Source organism: Pan troglodytes, chromosome 14 (assembly GCF_028858775.2).
Source record: "Pan troglodytes isolate AG18354 chromosome 14, NHGRI_mPanTro3-v2.0_pri, whole genome shotgun sequence".
In the NCBI taxonomy this organism is placed as follows: Eukaryota; Metazoa; Chordata; class Mammalia; order Primates; family Hominidae; genus Pan; species Pan troglodytes.
Window position 1 is genome coordinate 40523632 of NC_072412.2, and position 24828 is coordinate 40548459.

Genomic DNA, 24828 nt, shown 5'->3' on the forward strand with positions numbered 1-24828 from the left:
TCACAGGGTGTACACCTCCTGTGACATTAGGAGTATCATCTTGCTAGAATATTATGAATAATGTCACTGGGTGTTATCTTCTGTGACATCAGGAGTATAGACCCCTGGGAAATTATGAATACTATCACAGGGTGTACACCCTTGTGACATTAGGAGTAACGTCTTTCTAAAATATCGCGAATAATATCACAATGTGTACACCCCGTGTCATTAAAAGTAAAATTGCCCTAGGACACTACGAAATAGAACACAGGGAGCACACCCCGTGTGACATTAGAAGTAACATCCCCCAAGGATATAACGAAGAATATCAGAGAATGTACCCACATTGGGACATCAGCAGTAACATCTCTTCAGGATAATACGAATAATATCAAAGGGTGTACACGTATTGTGAAATGAGTAGTGAACTCCCGCTAGGATATTACGAATTTTATGACAGAGTCTACAGGACCGGTGACATTAGTAGTAACGTTTTCCTAGAATATTACGAAGAATATTAAAGGGTGTACAGGACCTGTGATTCACGAGTAACGTTTCTATAGAATATTACACGTAATATCACGGTGTGTACACCCCGGGTGACATTAGGAGTAACATCCCACAAACCTATAACGAATAATTTCACAAGGTGTACACCCTCTGTGACATCAAAAGTAACATTTCCCTAGAATATGACGATAATATCACAGAGCATACACCCTCTTGATATGAGGACTGACATCTTATGAGGATAATACGAGTAATTTGATAAGGCGTACAAACCCTGTGACATAAGGAGTGACATCCCTCTAGGATGTTACGAATAATATCAAAGGGAATACACCCCGTGTGACCACAAAAGTAACCTCCCCTTAGGAGATTAAGAAGGTGTACAAATATTGTGACATTATTATTGATGTCCCGCTATATTATAGTGAATAATATCACAGTGTGTAGAGTCCTGTGACATCAGCATTAACATTCCCCTACAATATTACGAATTATATCGCTGGGTGCACAACCCCCATGTGACTTTAGTAGTGGCATGATCCTAGAATATCAAAAATAATGTCCCACGGTGATAACCAAGTGTGCCAGGAGAGAAAATATCCTAGGAGTAACTGAGTAATATCTTATAATGTCACACGGGGTGTACTCCCTGTGTTATATTTCGTAATATCTTAGGGCAATTCTACTTTTAATGACACAGGGGGTGTGCACATGCAGGCAGTAATATCACCACCCTCTCCACCCCTGGATATTAGGAGCCACATCGCAGGGGGGCGGGCGCCCCCCGCGATGCGGGGAGTAATATCACCCCCCTCTCCCCCCCTGGATATTACGAGCTACGGTGGTCACACAGCCTCTTTACTTTATTGTGAGTAATATCTCCTCCACCTCTGGAAATTACCAACCATATCTCAGAAGGGTGTACATCTTCTGCACTATTGGTAGTAATAACATCCTCTTCCCCCTGGATATGAAGAACAATATCACAGGAGTGTTTCTACCCCCAGCGCCATTGGGTGTGGTATCATCCTCTCCCACTTTGAAATTAGGAACAACATCACTGGGGGCTTGTCCACCCCATGTGATATTGAAAGTAATGTCATCCTCTTCTGTCCTGGATCATGGAAAAAATATCACTGGGGTGGTGTACACTTTCTGCGGTTTTGTGAGTAATATCATCCTCTCTGACTTGCAATCTTAAGAGCAATATCACAGGGTGGCTGTACACACCCTGTGCTATTAAGAAGAATATTATCCTGTCCCACCCTGCATATTAGGAAAAATGTCACAGAGTAGGTGTACAACTCCTGCGATATGGGAGGTAATATCATCTTTTCTTCTTCTGGATAGTAGGAACAGTATCACATGGGTTTGTACACTTTCTGTGATATTGGGAGTAATATCAACATCTCTGCCTTTGACTATGAAGAACAATATCACAGAATGGATGTACACCCACTCAGATATTGGGAGTCATATCAGCCTCTCATCTCCATGGATATTGGGAATAATATCCCAGGGTGGGTGTACACCTCCTGCTGTATGGGGAGTCATATCGTCCTCCCCCATCCTGGCAATTAGGAACAATATCACAGGGTGGGTGTCCACAGCCTGGGATATTGGGACTCATATCACCCTCTCCCCCTCCGGATATTAGGAACAATACCACAGAAGGGGTGTACATTTCCTGCGATACTGCGAGTAATAGCATTCTCTTCTTCCTTGAATATTAGGAGCAATATCACTGGGTGGATGTACACCCACTGCTATAGTGGGAATAACGTCATACTCCACCCCCTGGATGTTATATTCGGATCAATATAACCGGGTGGGTGTACACCTACTGCGATATTGAAAGTAATATCATGCTCTCTCCTTTCCGTGGACATTAGGAACAGTATCACAGGTGGGTGTACACCCACTGCGGTATTAGGAGTAATATTAGTATGAATTATTACACCTTGATTATTAACATGAATATGAATTACCAATATTAATATTAAGAAATAATTTCTAATAAAAAGTTTTCAGATTATTAATATTAATATTATTAGGAGCTAATATTACTGTTTTCTAATGAATAAGATCAGTATCAGTTATTAATATCAGGTGTTATTAATAATTAATATTAATAATTTGTTTTTATCATTGGTAGAACTATGTAATAGTAATTATGATTATCGGTATTGATTTTAAAATATCAGTTATTAATATTGATGTTATTAATATCAATCAATAATTGATGTTATTAATATCAATCAATAGTTGATGTTATTAATATCAATCAATAATTGATGTTATTAATTGTGATAAGTAATATTGCGACATTCCTCACAATATCGCAGAAAATGTACACCCCTCTGTGATGTTGTTCCAAATAGTCAGGGGTAGACGATGGCATTACTCCAAATATCGCACTGGGTGTACATTCCTTCTGTGATCTTGTTGCTAATATCCAGGCTGGGAGAGGATGGTATTAATCCCAATAATCCAGAAGGTGTAGACCTCCCCTGTGATATTGTCCCTAATATCCAAAGGTGGAGAGGAAGATATATCACCCAATTTCGCAGGGGTTGGTCACCACCCGTGTGATATTGTTTCTAATGTCCACGGGTAGAGAAAATGACATAACTCACAGTATGGCAGGAGGTGAACACTCCCTCCATGATATTGTTCCTAATACTCGGGGTGAAGAGTATGATATTACTCCCAATATCATAGGGGGTGTACTCCCAATATCCCAGGGGGTGTATAGTATCCCGACCGGTGATAGACTCCGCCACGATGCGGGGAGTAATAGCACGCCCCTCTCCTTCCCTGGATATTACGATACACATCGCAGGGGGGCGGGCGACGCTCGCGACGCGGGGAGAAATATCAGCCCCTCCTGATATTACAAGCCACATGGCAGGGGATGGACACCCCCAGTGATGCGGGGAGTAATATCTACCCCCCTTCCCCATGGATATTAGGAGCCACATCGAAGGCGCGTGGACACCCCCCGCTGATGCTCAGAGTAATATCAACCCCCGTCCCTCCCTGCATGTTAGCAGCCACTGTGGACACACAGTGTATTTACGATATTTCCAGTAAGATTATCTTTTCTATTGAACCTTATGAACAAGATCACAGGGGGGTGTACACATCCTGCGATATTGGGGGTAATATCATTCTCTCCTCCACAGCATACTGGGAACAATATCACAGGGGCGTGTATTCCCCCTTTCTTATTGGGAGTCATATCGTACTTGCCTTTCATATATTAAGAACAATATCAAAGGGGGGGTGGACACTTTGACGATATTGGGAGTAACATCATTCTCTCTATCCCTGGATATTAGTAGCAATATCACAGGGGGATGTACATTTCTTGTGATATTGAGAGTAGTAGTATTGTCTTCCCCGCTGGATATTAAAAACAATACCGCATGGGGCGTCAAACCACCTGCCAAATTTGAGGGAATCTTATCCTCTCCCCTGCACCCCCCGAGCCCCGGATATTACAGACAATAACACAGGGGTAATGTACACCCACTGCTTTATTGGGAGAAGCATCATCCTCTCCTCCCTTGGATATTAGGAACAATATCATGGGGAGGGGTGTACTGCCTCTGCAATATTGGGAGGAAAATTATCCTCTCTTCCCCTGGATATTAGGAAGGGTATCAGAGGGGGAGAGTGTACATTCCCTGTGATATTCAATGTAATCTTATCCTCTCCCTCCCAGGGTATTAAGAAAAATATTACAGGAGGGTGTACACCCCCTGCAATACTGAGAGTCATATCATCCTCTTTCGCTCTGGATATTAGGAACAATATCACAGGGTTGTGTACTCCCCCTGCGATATTGGGAGTAATATCATTCTCTCTCCCTGTGGATATTAGGAAGAGTATTACAGGGCTGTGTACACCCCCTGCGCTATTGGGAGTAATATCATTCTCTCTCCCTCTAGATAGTAGGAAGAGTTTCAGAGGGGTGTGTACACCCCCTGTGATATTGGGAGTAATATCATCCTGTCGCCCTGAGGAGAGAAGCCATTTCGCTACTGTCTCCTGTCTCTGAAGAGGAGGAGGAAGTAAAAGTTGGAAAACAACGGGAATGAAGTCAGTGTCAAGACCAGTCGGCGGCACTGAGGAGCCGGCCTGAGGTGAAACGATCAACCCCCGTGACTCTAAGTACATGTGCTCTCAATCCATCAAGACCCTTTCACGTGGAACCCCTTAAAGCTGTAAGCCCTTAAACGGGCCAGGAACTCTGTCTTCCTTCGGGGAGCTCGGCTCTTAAGACGCGAGTCTGCCGAAGCTCCCAGCGGAATAAAAAAAAACTCTTCCTTCTTTAATCCGCTGTCTGAGGGGTTTATGTCCGCCGCTCATCCATGCTCCATTATCTTTGTTCCCTGACCGGGAATCGAACGCGGGCAGCAGCGGTGAGAGCGCCGAATCCTAAGCACTAGACCACCAGGGGAACTTAGAACCTTGTGGGAAATAGATTGCACACCATTAGAAGTGGGTTGGCCATCAGAAGGAAGCCTGGACAGGTCCCTTGTTTCTAAGGCGTGGCCCAAGGTAACTGGTAAATATACCTAGACCAGTTCCCATACATAGACACTTGGTGACAGCTGGTGCTAGAACCCCCACAGTGGCTGAGGGCACGCAGCAGCAATACTAGTAGCAAAGGGACAGATAGCTAAGGAAGGATCCCGCTCCACTCACCCAGGGAAATCAACTCCTGAAGTTCTGTTCGACCCCACATCAGAGGATCCATTGCAGGAGATGGCACCAGAGATCCCAGTGGTGTCCTCCCCTTACCAGGGAAAGAGGCTCCCCACTCTTGAGCCCACAGTGCTTGCGCCTCCGCAAGACAAGCATATCCCTAGGTCACCCAGAGTAGACAAGAGAGGAAGACTATTCGTATGATTAGTGGTCATTAACATATACTCTTTTGTGAGGTGTATGTTTCAATGTTTTGCTCATTTTTAATTTTTACCAGGTTGTCTATTTGTGATTACTTTGTAGATGGGTCTTTCTATATTCTGAAAACAAATCCTGGCTGGGTGCGGTGGCTCACGCCTGTAATCCCAGCACTTTGGGAGGCTGAGGTGGGCAGATCACCTGAGGTCGGGAGTTCGAGACCAGCCTGGCCAACATGGACAAACCCCGTCTCTGCTAAAAATACAAAAACTAGCTGGGAGTGGAGGCTGAATGTTTCACTCCGTTGCATGTTAATTGCTCTACATTTAATTAGCCGTCTGTGGTGAGAGGCGAGAGGCTAGCGCCTAGCTCAGCGCACAGTCCAGGGCGTTCGCCCCCGCAGGCCGCGGGGCAGGGTGGCTCGTTACTCCGTGGACACTGCAAGGCGCCCTGTTCGCGCTGCGTGGACGCAGTAGTTTCCTCCCATAATAAACCCCTTCTAGATAAAGTCAGGCTGGCGGGAGCGCCCTGGACCGTAGTTCAGGCCCCCGCGCTCCGCGGTGGGAACAGTTCAGGACTCCCCCAACTCCTGCCCCTCTCGCCCCCGACCCTCTCCACTCCGCCCGCCCACCATCTCGGACGTCCCCTTGGGACAATGCGGAGGGGACCTCCGCGTCCCCGACACCCGACTGGGACACGGCCGCGGGCTCCTTCGTCCCTCGCCGCCAGCCAGGGAGGCTCTGCATGCCCACGTCCACTTCACAGCCGAGGAAGCTGCGGCTCGCGGAGGTGCCTGGCACGCGGCGGGAAGCAGCGGAGCTCGCGCCCAGCAGTCAGCTCTGGTGACGCCGAGGACACCGCGTGGGCCGGGTTGTCAGGGCGTGGGGGCGAGAGGCGGGTAAATATTTGGGGCTGTAACCGGGGCTTCGGCGACTCCTCGTCACCGCGGTTCCAGGGCGGGCGCGTGGCGAGGGCGGTGCCTGGGGGCAGGGGCCTCCTCGGAGGGCGGCGGGGACAGACCCTTCGCCCCGGCTCCGCAGCCCCGCCCCGGCCCCGCCTCCGCTCCGGCCGCCGAAGGCTATAAGATCTAGGAGCCCGAGCCGGTGGTAGGGCGGGCGCGGACCGTGCTGGGAGCGGCGCGGCTGGAGCGCAGCGCCGAAGGGACTGGCAGGGCGGAAGTGTGCGGGACAGCAAGCCCCCGAATAGCCCCGGCTGCCACCTCGCAGGACCCAAGGCCACGCGCGCCGGGCCCAGCTGAGCCGCCTCATGAAGCCGCCCGCGGCGCAGGGCAGCCCCGCGGCCGCCGCGGCCGCAGGTGAGTGCGGGGTCCGGGGTCCCCTTAAAGTCTCGGCTCTGCAGATGGCGGGTGAGAAAGGAGGGGCCCCGTGTCGTCCCTTCACACCCCCCACCCTTCCATCCTCCCCAGCGGGAACCTGTCCCCGGTCTTCCCGCGCGGGCGGCTGCAGCCTCCTTCCCGGCCCGGGCTGGCCCCCATGTCCCACCTTCCCGCCACCACCAGCTCCGCGCGCGCCCGGGGTTGGGGGGAGCGGCGGGGACAGGTAACCGGCAGCGCCTGGGGAGGAGTCTGGCCGCGCCAAGTCGCTGGGTGACCCTGGGCCTGGCGAAGGCTCAGTTTTCTTGTCTGTAAAACGGACTTGGTAATAGAACGCACTTCGGGGGTGGTGGAGAAGATTACAAGGTAACAGCGACTGCGTGGCTGTCACTTGGCAGAGGCGCCAAGTGTCAGTTATCTTCGGGAACCGTGGCGGCCCCTCCTGGCCCTGGGAGGTGGTCCCGCCGCCCCCCTGACTTCCGTGCACTGAGCCCCTGGCCCTGCCCGCAGCCCCGGCCCTGGACTCGGCGGCCGCGGAGGACCTGTCGGACGCGCTGTGCGAGTTTGACGCGGTGCTGGCCGACTTTGCGTCGCCCTTCCACGAGCGCCACTTCCACTACGAGGAGCACCTGGAGCGCATGAAGCGGCGCAGCAGCGCCAGCGTCAGCGACAGCAGCGGCTTCAGCGACTCGGAGAGTAAGTGCGGCTCCCGCTAGGATGGCGCCGGGATCTCCCAGCTCCCAGGACCTGCCCCGCGAAGGCTGCGGCCTCAGTTTTCTTATCAGTAAACTGAGGAATGGTTTCCTGAAGCTCAACGCAGTAGGCCGAGTGGTGGCGGGGCCCCTGACGATAATCACGGGAAAGGTCGCTGGAGGGCAGGTTGGTTCACCTGCCGCCCACGGGTGTGTCACCAGGCAGGCGAGTTTAAGCAGCTTGTCCCGACTCAGCCAGACAGGACTCCCTGGACCTGCACCAGGCCTTTCCGCAGTTTCCCTCCTCTTCTCCTTTCCGTGCCTCTCCCCTCTCAGCTGTAACTTTGCAGATGTGGAATAAGTGCCAGTGGAATGAGGGGGCACAGTGGGGACATGGGAGGGCGCAGAACGGAAATATTCATGAAACCAGGAAAGGTTTCATAAGCCCAAACTGCTGTTCTTGGGATTTATGAAATAACTGCTTGCATTGTCTTCTGGCCCTTAGCTCTCAGACTTGTTGCTCCATTGCATGCAGTTATGAAAATCTTTGGCACTGCTGAGTTCAAGTATTTTTCAGCCAGGTCCTCCACCAGGCTGGAGGGGGAGCCAGAGAGCACATGGGCATGAAGGTGGTTCCTGGTGATCTTTCTCACAATGGAGACTACCCCAGGGTCTCTTTGTCCTGAACAACTTTGTCAACAACAGCAACAACAACAAAAACAACAAAAGAGACAGCTTTTTCCAGGAACTCACATGTCCTGGGAGGATTACAGGTACCTCAAACAGCAAATTAGGTGCCTTTTTAATATTACATGATTGTTGGTTTCAAATCCAGAATTGCTTATTGTTTTTCAAAGGGCAAAGTCAATTTTAAACTCTTCTGTGTTATTCTTCAGCCTTTAATCCTTAGATGGGTTACAGGCATGAATGTCACTCCTTTTGCTGCCCTTCACTCAGGACGTGAAAGTAATGGCCTTTCCGTGTGATTCTCTTATTTTGAAACCTGGAGCTCTTCCTTGTTCCTGGGCTAAGATTCGGGGCTAGACTTGAACATGAGCTGCCCTTCTGCAAAGGGATAAATGCGCTCACCACCCTGGTCAGGGTTTGACTCAGAAAGCTGAGTTCCAGCTTGTTTCCTTGGCAGCACTGCCAAAGAGTTAGACCAAGCTGCAGCTTTTGAGGTGAAAGGGGATGGAAGAAAGTACTGTTACTTTTCCACTTAGAATTTTTGGAGTTTGTTCTTAATGAATAGGTTCATTTTCAATTTCACAGCAAAGTGTTAACATTTTTGAAATTTGTCTCAATTCTTAAGGCCAAACTTAAATATGTCTCCTCCTACTGGGGCATGGAGCAAGTTATTCATCAAATACAGATTCTCCCATGCAAAAGAAAGCTAGGACAGTGTGTCGCTGCTGCTCTGTGGCAAAGAACAGCTCCTTTCTAAGCAACAGCTTCACTCTAGTAGAATAGGTCTGAGCGCGCCCATTCATGGCTGATTGCAACTTCCACTGGGTGGGATTTCAGATCTAGGATCTGTTTTCAGATGCCTTAAAGAGAAGACATAGAAACACATTCTTAACAGTTTCAAGGGAGATAGTTGGGATAGTTTGTAGTTTTGCTTAGGTTATATGTGTCTGTTTTCTGCTTTTGTTGTTAACGGACTAACCCTTAGTTTGGTGGTTAGAGAAGTGATGGGAAGAACATAAAGAAAGCTCAGATGACATTTGTCTTTGCTTTAAATGTGTAGTTTTTCTCTCACAAGGCTAGTCAGAAATATTGTTGGCAGAAGCTGTGTGTATCTAAATAGTAATTTCTTAAGGAAGCATAATATGTATATCTTAATTGCTGCCAAGAATTGAGTACAGACATTTGTTATCCTCGTTTGTCTGTTTAATGCTTTTCTATGGGAGAGAATGCTTAAGAGAGGTAGATACTACTGAAATTTAGCTCATCAAGAGGGAGACACACCAGGATAAGGATAATAACAGCAGCTCACTTTTAGCAAACGCTTGTTATGATGATGACGATGATTTATTAGCTGGAATGGGAACCATGTCTTCACGAATAGACTGAAGTCCTTTTGAGCCCAGATCACATGCCTGTTTGTCAATGATGGCTGTTTATGAAGGTGTCTCTTTGAGGTGGTGGTCATCTGGCAGGGTCAGTAGAGCTTAGATTGAGCCTTGTCAAGGCCCTGGGTGATGAGTGGGATTTAGTTTCTCTAGCTGTGAAATTGAAAGGATGCTATTTAATAGTGCTATTAGGGAGAAAATATTTGCTCTGTTGAATACTTTCAAAATATCATTACAATGTACATGCTGTGCTCTACCATATAGATACATTGGAGCCAGTGTCTTGCATGAAAATATTTTGGATGAATATGTAAACCAATGTTACCTTTGTTTTTTGCTCTAGTTTTTACAGCTCTGTCTGAAGGTGCACCAACCTTACAAGGAAGATCAAACAGCAAGCCTGTTCTTTGAAGAATACTTCTTCATTATCATTAAAAAAAAATTTAGGTTGCTTGCACCCAAAGGCAAAAAATAGCCATTCCTCGTACTGAAAGAAACAAGTTACTCAGATAGGAAAGAAGAACAGATATTTAATAAGGAAATATTCCTTCCTGTTCCCACTTTCAGGGAGGCCTCTTAAGACATGAAGAGGACCAAAATAACAATTGCAGTATAACTTCACATGGTGGGGTGGGGGGTGTGGAGTTCAAATGTAGTTGATCAAAATAGTATTGTTACTTTCCTTTAGACTTGATTCCAACATGTAAAAAAATCAGGCACTTTAGTGGGAGTGATTTTAACTTCAGTAGTGAAAGGGCAATGCAATTAAGAGTTAGGGTAGTGTTTCTCAAACTTCATCCTCAGAGGTGCTTTAGAAATTGACTACCTTTGGTTTGAATTTATTTTTAGAAATATATCTTCTTTTCAGTATTTTTAAAACTGTAAAAGGTACACCATGTTTTCTCAAATGTGTTAAATGAAATTTTAACTCATTATGTTTCAAGTTTTAACCAGTGTGTTGACTTTATAAGAAGTTTATAATATTAACTTAAACTTTAAAAGGTGGTATGCACTTATACCTTTAAGGTATTGGGGTTTCACATAATTTTTCCTTTGAGGGGGGAGTGTTTTGCTGCTCAATAGAAAAGGTCTGAAGTCTACTGTGTATGCTAGGGTTATTATGATATTGTAGGACCATTTAGGAAATGAGGAACTGGCTTCTTTAGCATCAGCAAGACTTAGAACACCTGCATATCTTTGCTTAGGCTATTCTGGCCTGGCCCTGGGAGAGGGGACCTTGTGGGCCCTGGAGAACCAGCATGACAGATGGCTTATGTGGCTTAGAAGCCACTGAGGTAGAACCTGAACTTGTTCAAGCCATGAGAGAATAAGGCCAATGAGGAGCCTTCAGGGTTCCCTGGTACTGTGTTAGCAATTCTGCATGGGTAACGGGTCTTGTGATGCTTGGCAAGGCATATAGAGGGACAGTGTGATCCCAGAAAGGGAGCTGGGACAACAGTGGAGAAGTTGAGGAAAGATGCTCTTTCTTATTTTGCCCCCCTTTGGCGAGGCTATCAGAATTTAGATTTTCAGGAGGAGAAGTCAACCCACACCCCCAGCCATTCCCTGTGGCAAAAGGGAGGTAGGTCCAAAGCTTTCTTTTTCTCGGTTAATTACTATAGTTTGCTTGCTTTAAACGTGTGGGATCGTTCTATATTTACAGGAGCCTTGGGTAAGGTTTACTGTCTGTGGTTTTACTTCCCCCTGGAGCAGCACGTTGACATGCGCTAACCCTAAATTACCTTTCTCCCAACCCCCCAAGCTAAAAAAACACACCTACCTTTTAAACAAGCCTCTATTTTGCAGCAGTGTTTCTCAGACTCTGTTAGTTGTATATTTCATATGCTTTTCTTTCTTTTGATGGTGCCTTAGAAAACACGGTCCCAGAATTTGAGGTTCCTGACTTCAGTACACTAACTAGACTTGCCAGGGATGTTTCTAATGGGAATTTGAGATACATGTGAGATGGTGCTTTAGAGCTGATTGAAGCCGATATTGTAAGGCCCTCAAATATCCAGCCTTACCACCTGCCAGGGTTCCCCAAATTATCACTGTTCTAGGTCCTTCGAGCCCCTATTAATAGCAGCACCTGATACCCACGCGGGGCAATAATACATGAATATGTGATCAGCCAGCAACACATTGCTGTCATTTAATCAGACTAACTGGCTATTACTTTTGCAAGGAATAGAGTTCCAGGGGAGGGAAAAGAACAGGATGTCCGGCTTTGCCTACCTTGAAATCTGTCTTGCGTGAGATTTTGCCCATTGTATGTTCTTAATAAAACTCTGTGGAAAGAAATTTTATTAGTTAAGGGTAAAGAGAGGTCTAGAGCTTGGGGTACCTCTATGTTGAGAGTTTGTTCTTGGGAGGTTTGTTCTAGGATGCCACTGAAGAGAAAGTTCTCTTAAGAATGTTGCTGCTCTCTCTCAAGAAGAGGGAGGATCTTGATTCTGTTTATTCTCTGTGATTACCTTTTCTCTCTCAGGAGTGCTATTCTGCACTTTGCTAGGAACTTTAGAGTTAAATCATTAAAACCACAGGCATTATACACAGAGCACCTAGGTTATTGTTCTTCTTCTAACAAGGAAGAAACAGAGTGACTCTACAGGGTCATGCAGTTTTCACGTGGCCTCTAGACACCCACTCGACAGTGGCATAGATGCTAGATGCCCACTCGCCAGTGGTGTAGCTTTGGGGCCTTGAGGGCTCTCTTTTCATCTGTGCCATACACGATGTGTAGATATCATCACAGGGTGCGCCTCAGCTGCAGCAGATTTGGCTCAAGGATGCTGGCGGTCGGCTTCTTCTTGATGGTCGAAGGTTGAACAGTTCAAAACTTGGAGTTGGGTCTGTCCCAGATTGTACACCTCACGGAAAGGGAGTGAAGTCATGGTGTGGCAACGAGCTGGGGCGTGAGCTAATGTGTATCTGTGTGTGTGTGTGTGTGTGTGGTGGGCAGGGCGGGGGCGGGCAGGAGGAAGTGAGTGTAGCTGTGCTGCCATGCCTCTGTTTGCGTGTGTTTCTATATAAATAGATATTGTAACTAGTATTTTTCCTCCTCTTCCTCCCTCACTGTGGGAGTGGCTGTCAGTTTGTCTGTATATTTTCTCAGTTTGGGAAAAATTCTCACGTCAAGAAGGCATTTAGCCTGTGAACCTAAAGGATCAGAGGACAGTCCTGGCAATATTCTGGATCTACGGCTCATTCTCTACAGATTCTCTCCAGGCCCCATGAGTTACGCTGAGTTTTTCCTGAATCTTTGCTGGATTCTTTTTTTCCCCTGCTAACATCCTCTTTTGTAATGGCCTTTCCATATCTAGATTGTTCCTTCTTCCAACATTCAATAGCGTTTGGCCTCCTTGCCTGTGAGGTGAACAAATTGTGGTGTCTTTCTCCCCTGCAGAGGAGTGTACGTGGATGGAAACTTGCTGGAGAGTAGGGGCAGAAGAGAGCTGAAGTTCAAAGTCAGGGTAGGGCCTGTGGTGCATGCCGGGTGGGTGGAGTGAGCAGTGGTGTGGAAAGTTGCTCTCCCAGGCCAGCTGCTTGTGGGAGATAGAGAGCGGAGGTGTGGTCCCTGCGATCTGGGCCAGCCAGCCTCTGGGCCCAGGGATGGGGGCGAAGCTCTCAGGTATCCTTCATAGCCACGGATAATGTGCCAAGGGCCTGGTATTTTCTGGCTCAGAGTCTAGGCATGAGGCCTGCCTCCTCAGGACCCTCTGTGGTTTTCTTGCCCCTAAATTTTGCCTTATCTTCTCCCCATGAGTTTCTCAGGCTGTATTTGTGGCGATTCTCCTGGTGACTGCATGGTGACAACAGTAAGGCTTCCTTGCAGGTCTGCAGTGGGTGTGGCCAGCTTCCTGTGTGTAGGGGAAAGGGCTTCCCTTGGGAGAATTGGAGAGCCCACGTTTGGAGGTGGACTCGGTTGAGGGAGCCAGCAGGAGGGCTTCCCGAGTAAGGTTCCACGGAGTCCAAGGGTCCTGAGAAGTAGTAGCAGGAGCACCACAAAAAAGTGTCCCGTGGTGAGGTACACTGGGGAAATGGGGCTGGTTTTGTTTAACCGCAAGTCTTTTCAGGATGTTGGAAGTGGGCATACCCACGGGAATGACCAAGGCTGTTTGGTGTTTCTCAGGTGTACCTGATCACACAGCCCTCGGAGGACCAGCACTCTGAGGAATATATTTTTGGGGAAGTGTAGGTATCAGGTCCAGGGTTTTGGATCTCAGTCCATGTTCATCCTCAAAGCCCAGTGATGGTGGTCGTTTCAGGTGAGCTGGGCTGGACCTCTGAAGGAAGCAAAGATTGTGAGGGTTGCTCTCAAGGGTCTTCTGGGCATGTTTGGAAAAGTGGACAAGATGGCGGTGTCAGCGAAAAAGGGCAGGGGGCAGGTGGGCCCCTGGGCAGGAGAGGGTGGGGGGAAAGGGAGCCAGGTGAGGCACCCGAGAAGTTGTGGCAGCCTCTTAGGGACAAAGCTGAATTTCCCTGAGACTAGAAACCTCTTCTTCCGAAAACTCTGATACTTTTTGTACTGGGCCTATCTCTTGTCACTTAGGCAAATTCCTTTTCAGTTAATGGGACCAAAGAGAGATGTTTTTGCCTCCTCCTAAGCTGGAGGTAATTGGCTTAAAGTGGAAGAATCCCGAGGAGGCGGGGACCTGGTAAGGCCCCCATCATTCAGCTGCCCTCTCACACCTGAAGAGCCACTTCTCTGCTCCAACTGTGGCTGGCTTTGTGTTTTTTTTTTAACCAGGAAGGCTGTTCCCCGTGACCTCAGGGGCCACATCCTGCTTCTGCTGCCTGCCTTGCCTTTGCACCCTTTGAGTCAGTGCTGCTCAGCCAGCAGCCCCTTTCTGAGTCACAGCCACACAGCTGGGCCAACCGTGCGTTGGTTTCCTTCCCCTTAGCAGGACTTAGAAAATCTCAGAACTTTAGAGCTAGAAGTGCCTTTAAGGATTATTTAGTCCGCCTTCCCATTCTATTGATAAGTAAGCTAGGCCCAGAGATACCGTCTAGCTCAAAGGCACCCTAGTACTTGGTAGTTGACTGGATGGTCCCCTTGACTCCCAGTTCAGCCTTGAACTTCTGGGGCCTCATCTTGCTGTGGTTCAAGTCTTTGGAGGTATGAGAATAGAGGGAGCCATGATGTCACTCCAAGTGTCTAATAGATGAACTTCCAGGAGAAGATGTCTTTATCTTTGACCTTCTGGCTTATCTGAAGAGTACAGACTCTTAGGAAAACCTCTCTTAAGTAAAAGAGAGGATTATTAAATTATAGGACAGCAAGACAGCAAAGATCTCTCTTGAGCAGGGAAAGAGGCTTAAGTCATGGGATACTGGATGTTTGTATTTTAGGAGGCTCAGAGGGCAGAAGGGACATATTTCACTTGAGATGATTCCTTTTGCCTAAAATCCTTACCCCCACACTCCCACCATCAACCAAGCACTGGTCATGATGATCCTATCACCCCCTTCCTGTATTGGGGAAGCAAGGGCCTTTGGTATACTTGATTTGACACACACACACTCACACACACACTCTCTCTCACTTCTCACTCACACTCTCACACTCACATACTCTCACACACACTCTCATTTTCTCACACACTCCACACTCACACATGCACACACTCTCACACACTTTCACACACACTCACACGCACTCATACACTCACACACTTACACACACACACACTTTCACGCAAACACTCACACACACACTTTCTCTCTCACACACACACACTCCCTCTCTCCCCTGTCTCGAATCATTTTGGGGGCATAAACATAAAACCTGGAAATCAACCTGTTTTCTAATCTTTTTTTTTGAGACAGAGTCTCACTCTGTCACCCAGGCTGGAGTGCAGTGGTGTGATCTTGGCTCACTGCAAACTCCGCCTCCCAGATTCAAGCGAGTCTCCTGCCTCAGCCTCCCGAGCAGCTGGGGCTACAGACACACACCACTATGCCGGGCTAATTTTTGTATTTTTAGTAGAGATGGGGTTTCACCATGTTGGCCAGGCTGGTCTTGAACTCCTGATCTTTGGTGATCCACCTGCTTCAGCTTCCCAAAGTGCTGAGATTACAGCCGTGAGCCACCCCATGCCTGGCTGTTTTCTTTACTATAGATTTGCAGTTTTGGCTTATTTTGAAGACAAATTGTTGGTTATCAATAGACTATAAAGTACTAAGTCTATAATCTCATGAGTACTATTTCTAATGAGTATATTTTCCTTCCTGAAAGGTGCAGATTCACTTTATAGGAACAGCTTCAGCTTCAGTGATGAAAAACTGAATTCTCCAACAGACTCTACCCCAGCTCTTCTCTCTGCCACTGTCACTCCTCAGAAAGGTAAGGTCATTAGTTGGAATTTGAGTTTTTTGCTTTTTTATTCCTCTCCCCTTCTCAATCCCTTCTCTGTCCCTTTTATCCCTAAACAATCTTTCTCAAATGTACAAAACAAATAGGTAAGACTAATGTCTTAATACTGTATACAGTGGAATTTTTTATTTCTCAGGATTTTAATCAGTGTGAACATGAAATCAGATAATTGGGGGCAGAAAACCTGAAGTCACAGGGAGAAAGAAAATTTGGAGACTAGACTGTTCTCTCTCATGTGATGTAATCAAGACTGTGCAAATGACAGTGTTTCTTAGGAGTCTCCTCCCAGGCTTGTTGGTTCTAGAATTTAAAACTCAGCAGTTTGCCTTTGCAGACAGTGGGATTCTTTTTATTGCATTAATTATTTAACCAATGCTTTCAGATGACCAATTTAGCAATTAAATGGGGTTGTCATTATTAGATAAGCTATGATCTAACATGATTTAAAATAGCAGCTCCAGCCTGTCTCTACTGTGGTATTAATAGACCTAAAATGTCTTTAAAGATGCATGAGCAGTTTCTTATTTTTTGGAACTGGTAAAATGTCTCCAGCTAGAGAGTTGAATGTTCTGTTACATTGGACAAGTGCCTTTTTGAAAACAAAAGGAGTTTTTTTTCTTAAGAAAAGTTATACTTGCTGAAAATAGTTGCAGAATGCAATAAAAATGGAACATAGTTAAAAAGAAATGACAATTCCATCACTCTTTTCACTTTGGCAATAAGACAGGACTTCACTCTTTTTTCAGAAGAGGCATTTGAAAGTTCCCTTCTCAACATAGCAACGTTAGCACCCACTGGGAATTCTGCCACTATCCAGCCCTCAGTCTGTAATGAATCGGTTGAATTCAGAGACAGAGCAGTCTAAAAAGTGGCTTAAAACGTGCTCAGATTTGTTACCTGATCCTCAAGAGGTAGGAATTAAAGAGGGAAAAAAAGCCCCTAGTGGCAAATTGACTTAAAAAGCTAAGAACAATTAGCCATTTGTAGCCAGCAGGTGTTAATTAATAAAACTGTCCAGTACTGCATTTCAGGGAAGGCATGAATGATGTGATGAACTCTACAGAAATAAAGTCAGCTATATGAAAAAAATCTCTACATCTCAGGCTCTAGAGAGAACCAAATCAGAATGAGGACTCGTTACCTTGTGTGGGCACCTGGAGGGGATGAGGCTGTCCTGGACCCAGAAGACTCATGGCGCCTTCCCTGTACCATTTTGATAAGAAACAGTGAACTCTTCATTCATTTCATATTGGAGGAACTCTGAGGGCTGCAGCGTTGCCTTGGGACAGCACAAGCAAGAATGCATCAGAAGGCTAGTGCCGCAGGAATGACACAGTCTAGGTGTCTGCTCTGCACAGTGCTATGCTTACTGAATTTTTTGACTAATAACTCATATTCTACACAATACAAAAACCAGACTCCTTTTATCTTCCCTTCCTGCTCCTCACTCTCCTGCAAACATTTAAGACAGTGAAGGAAGATTCCTCTTCTAGGTGAGGGAGAAGTTGGGTGGGATGTTTGGAGAGAGTGGTGATGAACTAAAAAATAAAGAAACACTTAGGCTAGTCTTCAGAATCAGTTTCTGAGTTTACTGTATCAAAACACTGGAGCACACACTTAGGGTTGGCCCAGGACACTCTTCAATAAAAGTCTCTGAAGATAAGGAAGTAGATGTAAAATAGAAATAATCCATTCTATAACTCTGGAAGTTCCAACTTCCTGGAAAACTCAATATGGAGTCATCAGCTGTCTTTGTTATGGAAACTGAACTCTCTCTCTCTCTCTCTCTCTCCCTCTCCTGTTTCACAGCTAAATTAGGAGACACAAAAGAGCTAGAAGCCTTCATTGCTGATCTTGACAAAACTTTAGCAAGTAAGTACATGTCTGATATTAAAAACAAAAAAACAAAAAACTAACAGACACTTCTGATAAAGTGTTGTAATGTTAACCAGCTTGCCCTGGGGCAGAAAGTTTCATCCTAAGGCTTCTATAGGTTTAGAAACAGGACCCTAGGCCGGGGCAGTGGCTCACGCCTGTAATCCCAGCACTTTGGAAGGCTGAGGTGGGTGGATTACCTGAGGTCAGGAATTCAAATCCAGCCTGGCCAACATGGTGAAACCCAATCTCTACTAAAAAATACAAAAATTAGCTGGGCATGGTGGTGCACACCTGTAGTCCCAGCTTCTTGGGAGGCTGAGGTAGGAGAATCACTTGAACCCGGGAGGCAGAGGTTGCAGTGAGCCGAGATTGCGCCACTGTACTCCAGCCTGGTGACAGAGCAAGACTCCGTCAAAATAGTAATAATAATAATAATAATAATAAGAAGAAGAAGAAGAAGAAGAAGAAGAAGAAGAAACAGGACTCTAGTGGCTAGGAATGAAATTCTGGGATAAGCTTGTGTTAAAGTAGACCATGTGCGTTTCCAAACAGTGAGAACAGGTCACTAGCAAACAATGGCATTTTGTTTGAGAAATGGAGAGCGAGCAAGACTGGAGCATTACCATCATGATGGCCTGTCAGGCTTTTCAGAGAAGAAATGAACTGATTAACCACAAGTGCATTATTCCAACAAGCCAAAAGTCTTCCATCCCATGGGCCAGGGTAATTTTCCCAGGTTAGATCCAGGGTTTGGGTGAAATTTAACTTTAAGATGTGGTTGCCAAAAGAGAGAATTGGCTTGTGGGGCCTTTCACCAGAGACCCATGCCAGTGACTGAATGACCTGGATTAGGTATGCATACTTGCAAGCCTCTTATTTGGGAATTACACTAATGGTTACCTGTTTTGTGTGACCAAAAATGTTGAGAACTGAAGACATCAAATTATAACTGCAGTATAGGGGCCCAGAAGAAGGGACCCTCACAATCTATCTACACACTCTATTTCCAAAGGATAAGATTGCAAGAGCCAGGAGGACCAACTCCAGCTTCTGGGATGGAAGGTTCAGCAACTCTACTACGGGGGGTCCTGTTTAGTCACAGAGTGGGCTAGGAAAATTTTGTCCCAGGCCCTTAATTTTCCAGGGTAAGGGTTGATTTTCTGTGAGAAGTATTTAATGCTATTCTTTGCTAAAGAGCTGGGTAAACTCTGAAAAATTAAATCCAAAGCTGGTTATTTAAAAATAACCATGTTCTTAAAACTCTTGCAGACAAACCTAAATATCAGATAGAAAGTCCTTGTATCATTTCTATTTGAAAATTGAAGATTTTATTGCCTCTTTTCTTATGTACTGCACCATCTTACATCAGAAGACCAGGGCTTGTTTTGACAGGGATTATTATAATTGCAGCATAATTTGTATTAGACCCATGTAACAAGCCTGTCTACTTCATGGAAATTGCAGTGGGTTGCCCAGTCATTCCAGTTAATCAGACACTCATCGTGTGGGAAGCCCGGCATTGAGTTTGGTGCTTTGATGCACGTCTGAGACAGTGTGATGTGGTTAAGCATAGGAATTGTGAGCCTCTGAGTGGATAACCTTACCTATCTCTCATTTACAGGTATGTGAAACAAGAAGTTCTGGGTCCTTTCATCATAAGGGAGAAGCTTCAGAAAGTTCCGAGGACCTGCTAAAATCAGCTACTAGAATCTGCTGCCAGAGGGGACAAAGACGTGCACTCAACCTTCTACCAGGCCACTCTCAGGCTCACCTTAAAATCAGCCCTTGATCCCATTTCTGGGCAATTTAGACAGTGAAACTGACTTTGTTTACCTGCTTGCAGCATATTAGAACAGACGATCCATGCTAATATTGTATTTTCTCTTAAAACATAGCTTTCCTGTAATTTAAAGTGCTTTTATGAAAATATTTGTAATTAATTATATATAGTTGGAAATAGCAGTAAGCTTTCCCATTATAATATATTTTTGTATACAAATAAAATTTGAACTGAAGTCTGCTTCCTTTTCTTTTTCTTTATTTTTAAAAATATATTTCCATTCAAATAATATTCTAGTGGGAGTAACATGCCTCTTGTTTCCTTAGCAAGGCCCCTGGGTGCTGTCTGATTGCACTAGACAAGAGGACAGTAAACTTAAAGTGTTCCTTTAGCTCATTCAGTGCTCTGGAAGGAAATGCTGGCAGACGGCTGCTGGGAAATTTTAATTTCAGGATTGTGATTTCATTGGAAGTTAGGTTTCTATTCTGTCTCTGCCCTCCTTCTCATATCTTGGCACCATTGCAGGTGGCATGGACTCTTTCTTTGAATTAAGGGAAGTACCAGTTCTTACAATCCAGGACTTAAATACGAGGGAAAGTTGAGATAGCTGGAAGACTTGAAAATGATGGTGCTTTTCTAAGATCTGTGTGGAGGAAGATTGATGGTGCTGGTGTTCATGGAATGTCCAGTCAACCTCTGGTGTGAAGAGTTTGACGGGTGGGCTTTGCACATAGAAGCCACTGACCGCTTCTCCCACTTGCCTTTGTGGGGGCTGGAGAGAGGCATAAAAATAAGAAAGCTCATAATTTTCTTATCTATGCTTTTCTGTCTTTAAAACCTCCTCTAAAATAACCAGGCATTACTTTCATAATCAGAATAAAGTTATTTTAAAACTTGAATCCCTATATTCCTAAAGGACATAAATCCAAAACATAACTACTTATAATTTTACTTGTATCTTCAAAAGCTAACTACTATATTTGATCTGTTTTTTAGGGAATCGGGAAACTAAATTGCTTTTCTTTAACTTTTTTCTTTTCCTCAAGCTTCCAGGAAAACTTTTGGGTTGAACTCAAATATTTTCTTTATTTCTTTTTTAAAAATTGAGATCTAATTCACATACTATAGCACCCAGTTCAGCGGTTTTTAGTATATCCACAGGTACTGCAGCCATCACCACTATCTATCTACTTCTCTGTCTCCACGAACGTGTCTATTCTGGATCTTTCATATAACGAATATGTAATCTTTTGTGTCTGGCTTCTTTCACTTAGCATAGTATTTTCAAAGTTCATCCATGAGTAGCATGAATCAGTACTTCATTTCTTTTCACGGCCAAATCATAATCCACTGTGTGGATATGCCACAGTTGTTTATCTGTTCATTGGTTGGTGAAGATTTGGGTTGTTTCCACTTTTTAGCTAACAAATAATATTGTTATGAATACCCATGTATTAGTTTTTGTGTGGACATATGTTTTCATTTCTCTTGGGTGTATAACTAGGAGTGGAATTCCTGGGTCGTATGTTAATTCTGTTTAACTTTTTGAGAAACTGTCTAACTTTTCCAAAGCAGTTTGGAAAAACCATTTTACATTCCCACTAGCAATGTATGAGGATTCCAGTTTCTCTAAATCCTTGCCAACTTGTTATTGTCTGCCTTGTCATTCTAGCAGGTGGGAAGTGGTATCGCGTTGTGGTTTTATTTTACATTTCTTTTTTTTTTTTTTGAGATGGAATCTTGCTCTGTCGCCCAGGATGGGTGCTAGTGGCGCGATCTCGGCTCACTGCAAGCTCTGCCTCCCGGGTTCACGCCATTCTCCTGCTTCAGCCTCCCGAGTAGCTGGACTACAGGCGCCCGCCACCACGCCCGGCTAATTTTTTGTATTTTTAGTAGAGACAGAGTTTCACCATGTTAGCCAGGATGGTCTCAATCTCCTGGCCTCGTGAGCTGCCCTCCTCGGCCTCCCAAAATGCTGAGATTACAGGCGTGAGCCACCACGCCCGGCCTATTTTGTATTTCTCTGTGACTAACGATGTCTTTTCATGTGCTTACTGGCCATTTGTATATCTTCTTTGGAGAAATGTCTATTCAAATCCTTGGCCCATTTTAAAATTAGGTTGTCTTTTTAACTTTTTATATTTTTAGTTTTTGTGGGTACATAGTAGGTGTATGTATTTATGGGGCACATAAGTTGTTTTGATATGGGCATGTAATGTGTAATAATCACATCATGGAAAATGGGGTGTCCACTCCCTCAAGCATTTATCCTGTGTCACAATCCAATTATACCATTTTAGTTATTTTTGAATGTACAGTTAAATTATTATTGACTATAGTCACCCTGTCATGCTATCAAATACTAGGCCTTATTCATTCATTCCAACTATATTTTGTGCCCATTAACCATGCCTACCCTTCCCAGCCTCTGGTAACCAACCTTCTACTCTATAATTCCATGGGTTTAACTGTTGACTTTTGGATCCCACAAATAAGTGAGAACATGCGATGTTTGTCTTTCTGTGCCAGGCTTATTTCACTTAACATAATGACCTCCAGTTCAATCCATGTTGTTGCAAATGACTAAATCTCATTCTTACGACTAAATAGTACTCCAGTTTGCGTAAGTACCACGTTTTCTTCATCCATGCATCTGTTGATGGACACTTAGGTTGCTTCCAAATCTTGGCTATTGTGAATAGAGCTGCAACAAATATGGGAGTGCAGATATCTCTTTGATATACTGATTTCCTTTTTTGGGGGACATATACCCAGCAGTGGGATTGCTGGATCATATGGTAGGCTCTATTTTTAGTTTTCTGTGGAATCTCCAAACTGCTCTTCATAGTGGCTGTAGTAATTTACATTCCCACCAACAGTGTACAAGGATTCCCTTTTCTCTACATCCTTGCCAACATCTGTCATTGCCTGTCTTTTGGATAAAAGCCATTTTAACTGGGGTGGGATGATATCTCATTGTAGTTTTGATTTGCATTTCTCTAATCAATAACGTAGAGCACCTTTTCATATGTCTGCCATCTGTTTGTGTTCTTTTGAGAAATGTCTATTCCAATCTTTTGCCCAATTTTAAATCAGATTATTAGATTTTTTTTCCTATAGAGTTGTTTTAGCTCTTTATATATTCTGACTATTAATCCATTGTCAGATGGGTAATTTGCAAATATTTTCTCCCATTCTGTGGGTTGTCTCTTCACTTTATTGATTGTTTCATTTGCTGTGCAGAAGCTTTTTAACTTGATGTGACCCCATCTAGTCCATTTTTGCTTTAGTTTCCTGTGCTTGTGGGGTATTACTCAAGAAATCTTTGCCCAGACTGATGTCTTGGAGAGTTTCTCCAATGTTTTCTTTTTGTAGTTTCATAGTTTGAGGTCTTAGATTTAAGTGTTAAATCCATTTTGATTTGATTTTTGTATATAGTGAGAGAAGGAGGTCTAGTTTCTTTCTTTGCATATGGATATCCAGTTTTCCCAGCATCATTTATTGAAGAGACTGTCCTTTCCCCAGTGTATGTTCTTGCCACCTTTGTTAAAAATGAGTTTACTGTAGGTGTGTGGATTTGTTTCTAGGTTCTCTGTTCTGTTCCATTGGTCTATGTGTCTGTTGTTATGCCAGGACCATGCTGTTTTGGTTATTATAGCTCTGTAGTATAATTTGAAGTCAGGTAATGTAATTCCTCCAGTTTTGTCCTTTAAAAAATTTTTTTTTATTATACTTTAAATTCTGGGGTACATGTGCAGAACACGAAGTTTTGTTACATAGGTATACATGTGCCACGGTGGTTTGCTGCACCCATCAACTCGTCACCTACATTATGTATTTCTCCTAATGTTATCCTTCCCCTACCCTCCCCCAACCCCCAATAGGCCCCGGTGTGTGATGTTCCCCTCCCTATGTCCATGTGTTCTCATTGTTCAACTCCCATTTATGAGTGAGAACACGCGGTGCTCAGTTTTCTGTTCTTGTGATAGTTTGCTGAGAATGATGGTTTCCAGCTTCATCCATGTCCCTGCGAAGGACATGAACTCATCCTTTTTTATGGCTGCATAGTATTCCATGGTGTATATGTGCCACATTTTCTTTATCCAGTCTATTATTGATGGACATTTGGGTTGGTTCCAAGTCTTTGCTATTGTGAATAATGCTGCAATAAACATATGTGTGCTTGTGTCTTTATAGTAGAATGATTTATAATCCTTTGGGTATATACCCAGTAATGGGATTGCTGGGTCAAATGATATTTCTAGTTCTAGATCCTTGAGGAATTGCCACACTGTCTTCCACAATGGTTGAACTAATTTACACACCCACCAACAGTGTAAAAGCATTCCTATTTCTCCACATGCTCTCCAGCACCTGTTGTTTACTGACTTTTTAATGATTGCCATTCTAACTGGTGAGAGATGGTATCTCATTGTGGTTTTGATTGCATTTCTATGATGACCAGTGATGATGAGCATTTTTTCATGTCTGTTGGCTACATAAATGTCTTCTTTTGAGAAGTGTCTGTTTATATCCTTTGCCCAATTTTTGATGGGGTTGTTTTTTTCTTGTAAATTTGTTTAAGTTCTTTGTAGATTCTGGATATTAGCCCTTTGTCAGATGCATAGATTGCAAAACTTTTTTCCCATTCTATAGGTTGCCTGTTCACTCTGATGATAGTTTCTTTTGCTGTGCAGAAGCCCTTTAGTTTAATTAGATCCCATTTGTCTATTTTGGCTTTTGTTGCCATTGCTTTTGGTGTTTTAGACATGAAGTCTTTGCCCATGCTTGTGTCCTGAATGGTATTGTCTAGGTTTTCTTCTAGGATTTTTATAGTCCTAGGTCTTATGTTTAAGTCTTTGATCCATCTTGATTTTTGTATAAGGGGTAAGGAAGGAGTCCAGTTCCAGTTTTCAGAATATGGCTAGCCAGTTTTCCCAACAACATTTATTAAATAGGAACATTTTCCAAATTGCTTTTTTGTGTCAAGTTTGTCAAAGATCAGATGGTTGTAGATGTGTGGTGTTATTTCTGAGGCCTCTGTTCTGTTCCATTGGTCTATATATCTGTTTTGGTACCAGTACCATGCTGCTTTGGTTACTGTAGCCTTGTAGTATAGTTTGAAGCCAGGTAGCATGATGCCTCCAGCTTTGTTCTTCTTGCCAAGGATTGTCTTGTCCATGCAGGCTCTTTTTTGGTTCCATATGAAGTTTAAAGTAGTTTTTTCCAATTCTGTGAAGAAAGTCAGTGGTAGCTTGATGGGGATAGCATTAAATCTATAAATTACTTTGGGC

The 24828-nt window shown here is 44.6% G+C and overlaps 1 protein-coding gene across 2 annotated transcripts; it reads left to right on the top strand.

Annotated features, from left to right (window-relative positions):
• Positions 1–6487: 6487 nt before the first annotated feature.
• On the top strand, positions 6488–19769 carry RGCC (regulator of cell cycle). Of its 2 annotated transcripts, XM_016925241.4 has the most exons (5): positions 6489–6718; positions 7247–7432; positions 15739–15846; positions 17686–17748; positions 19376–19769. In XM_016925241.4, the coding sequence occupies exons 1-5, from the start codon at positions 6670–6672 to the stop codon at positions 19381–19383; spliced, it is 414 nt and encodes a 137-aa protein (XP_016780730.1). In that variant the 5' UTR covers positions 6489–6669; the 3' UTR covers positions 19384–19769. The 2 variants fall into 2 exon arrangements, with proteins under 2 accessions (XP_016780729.2, XP_016780730.1); XM_016925240.4 differs by lacking the exons at positions 17686–17748; positions 19376–19769 and adding an exon at positions 16980–17679 and having other exon boundaries at positions 6488–6718.
• Positions 19770–24828: the final 5059 nt, after the last annotated feature.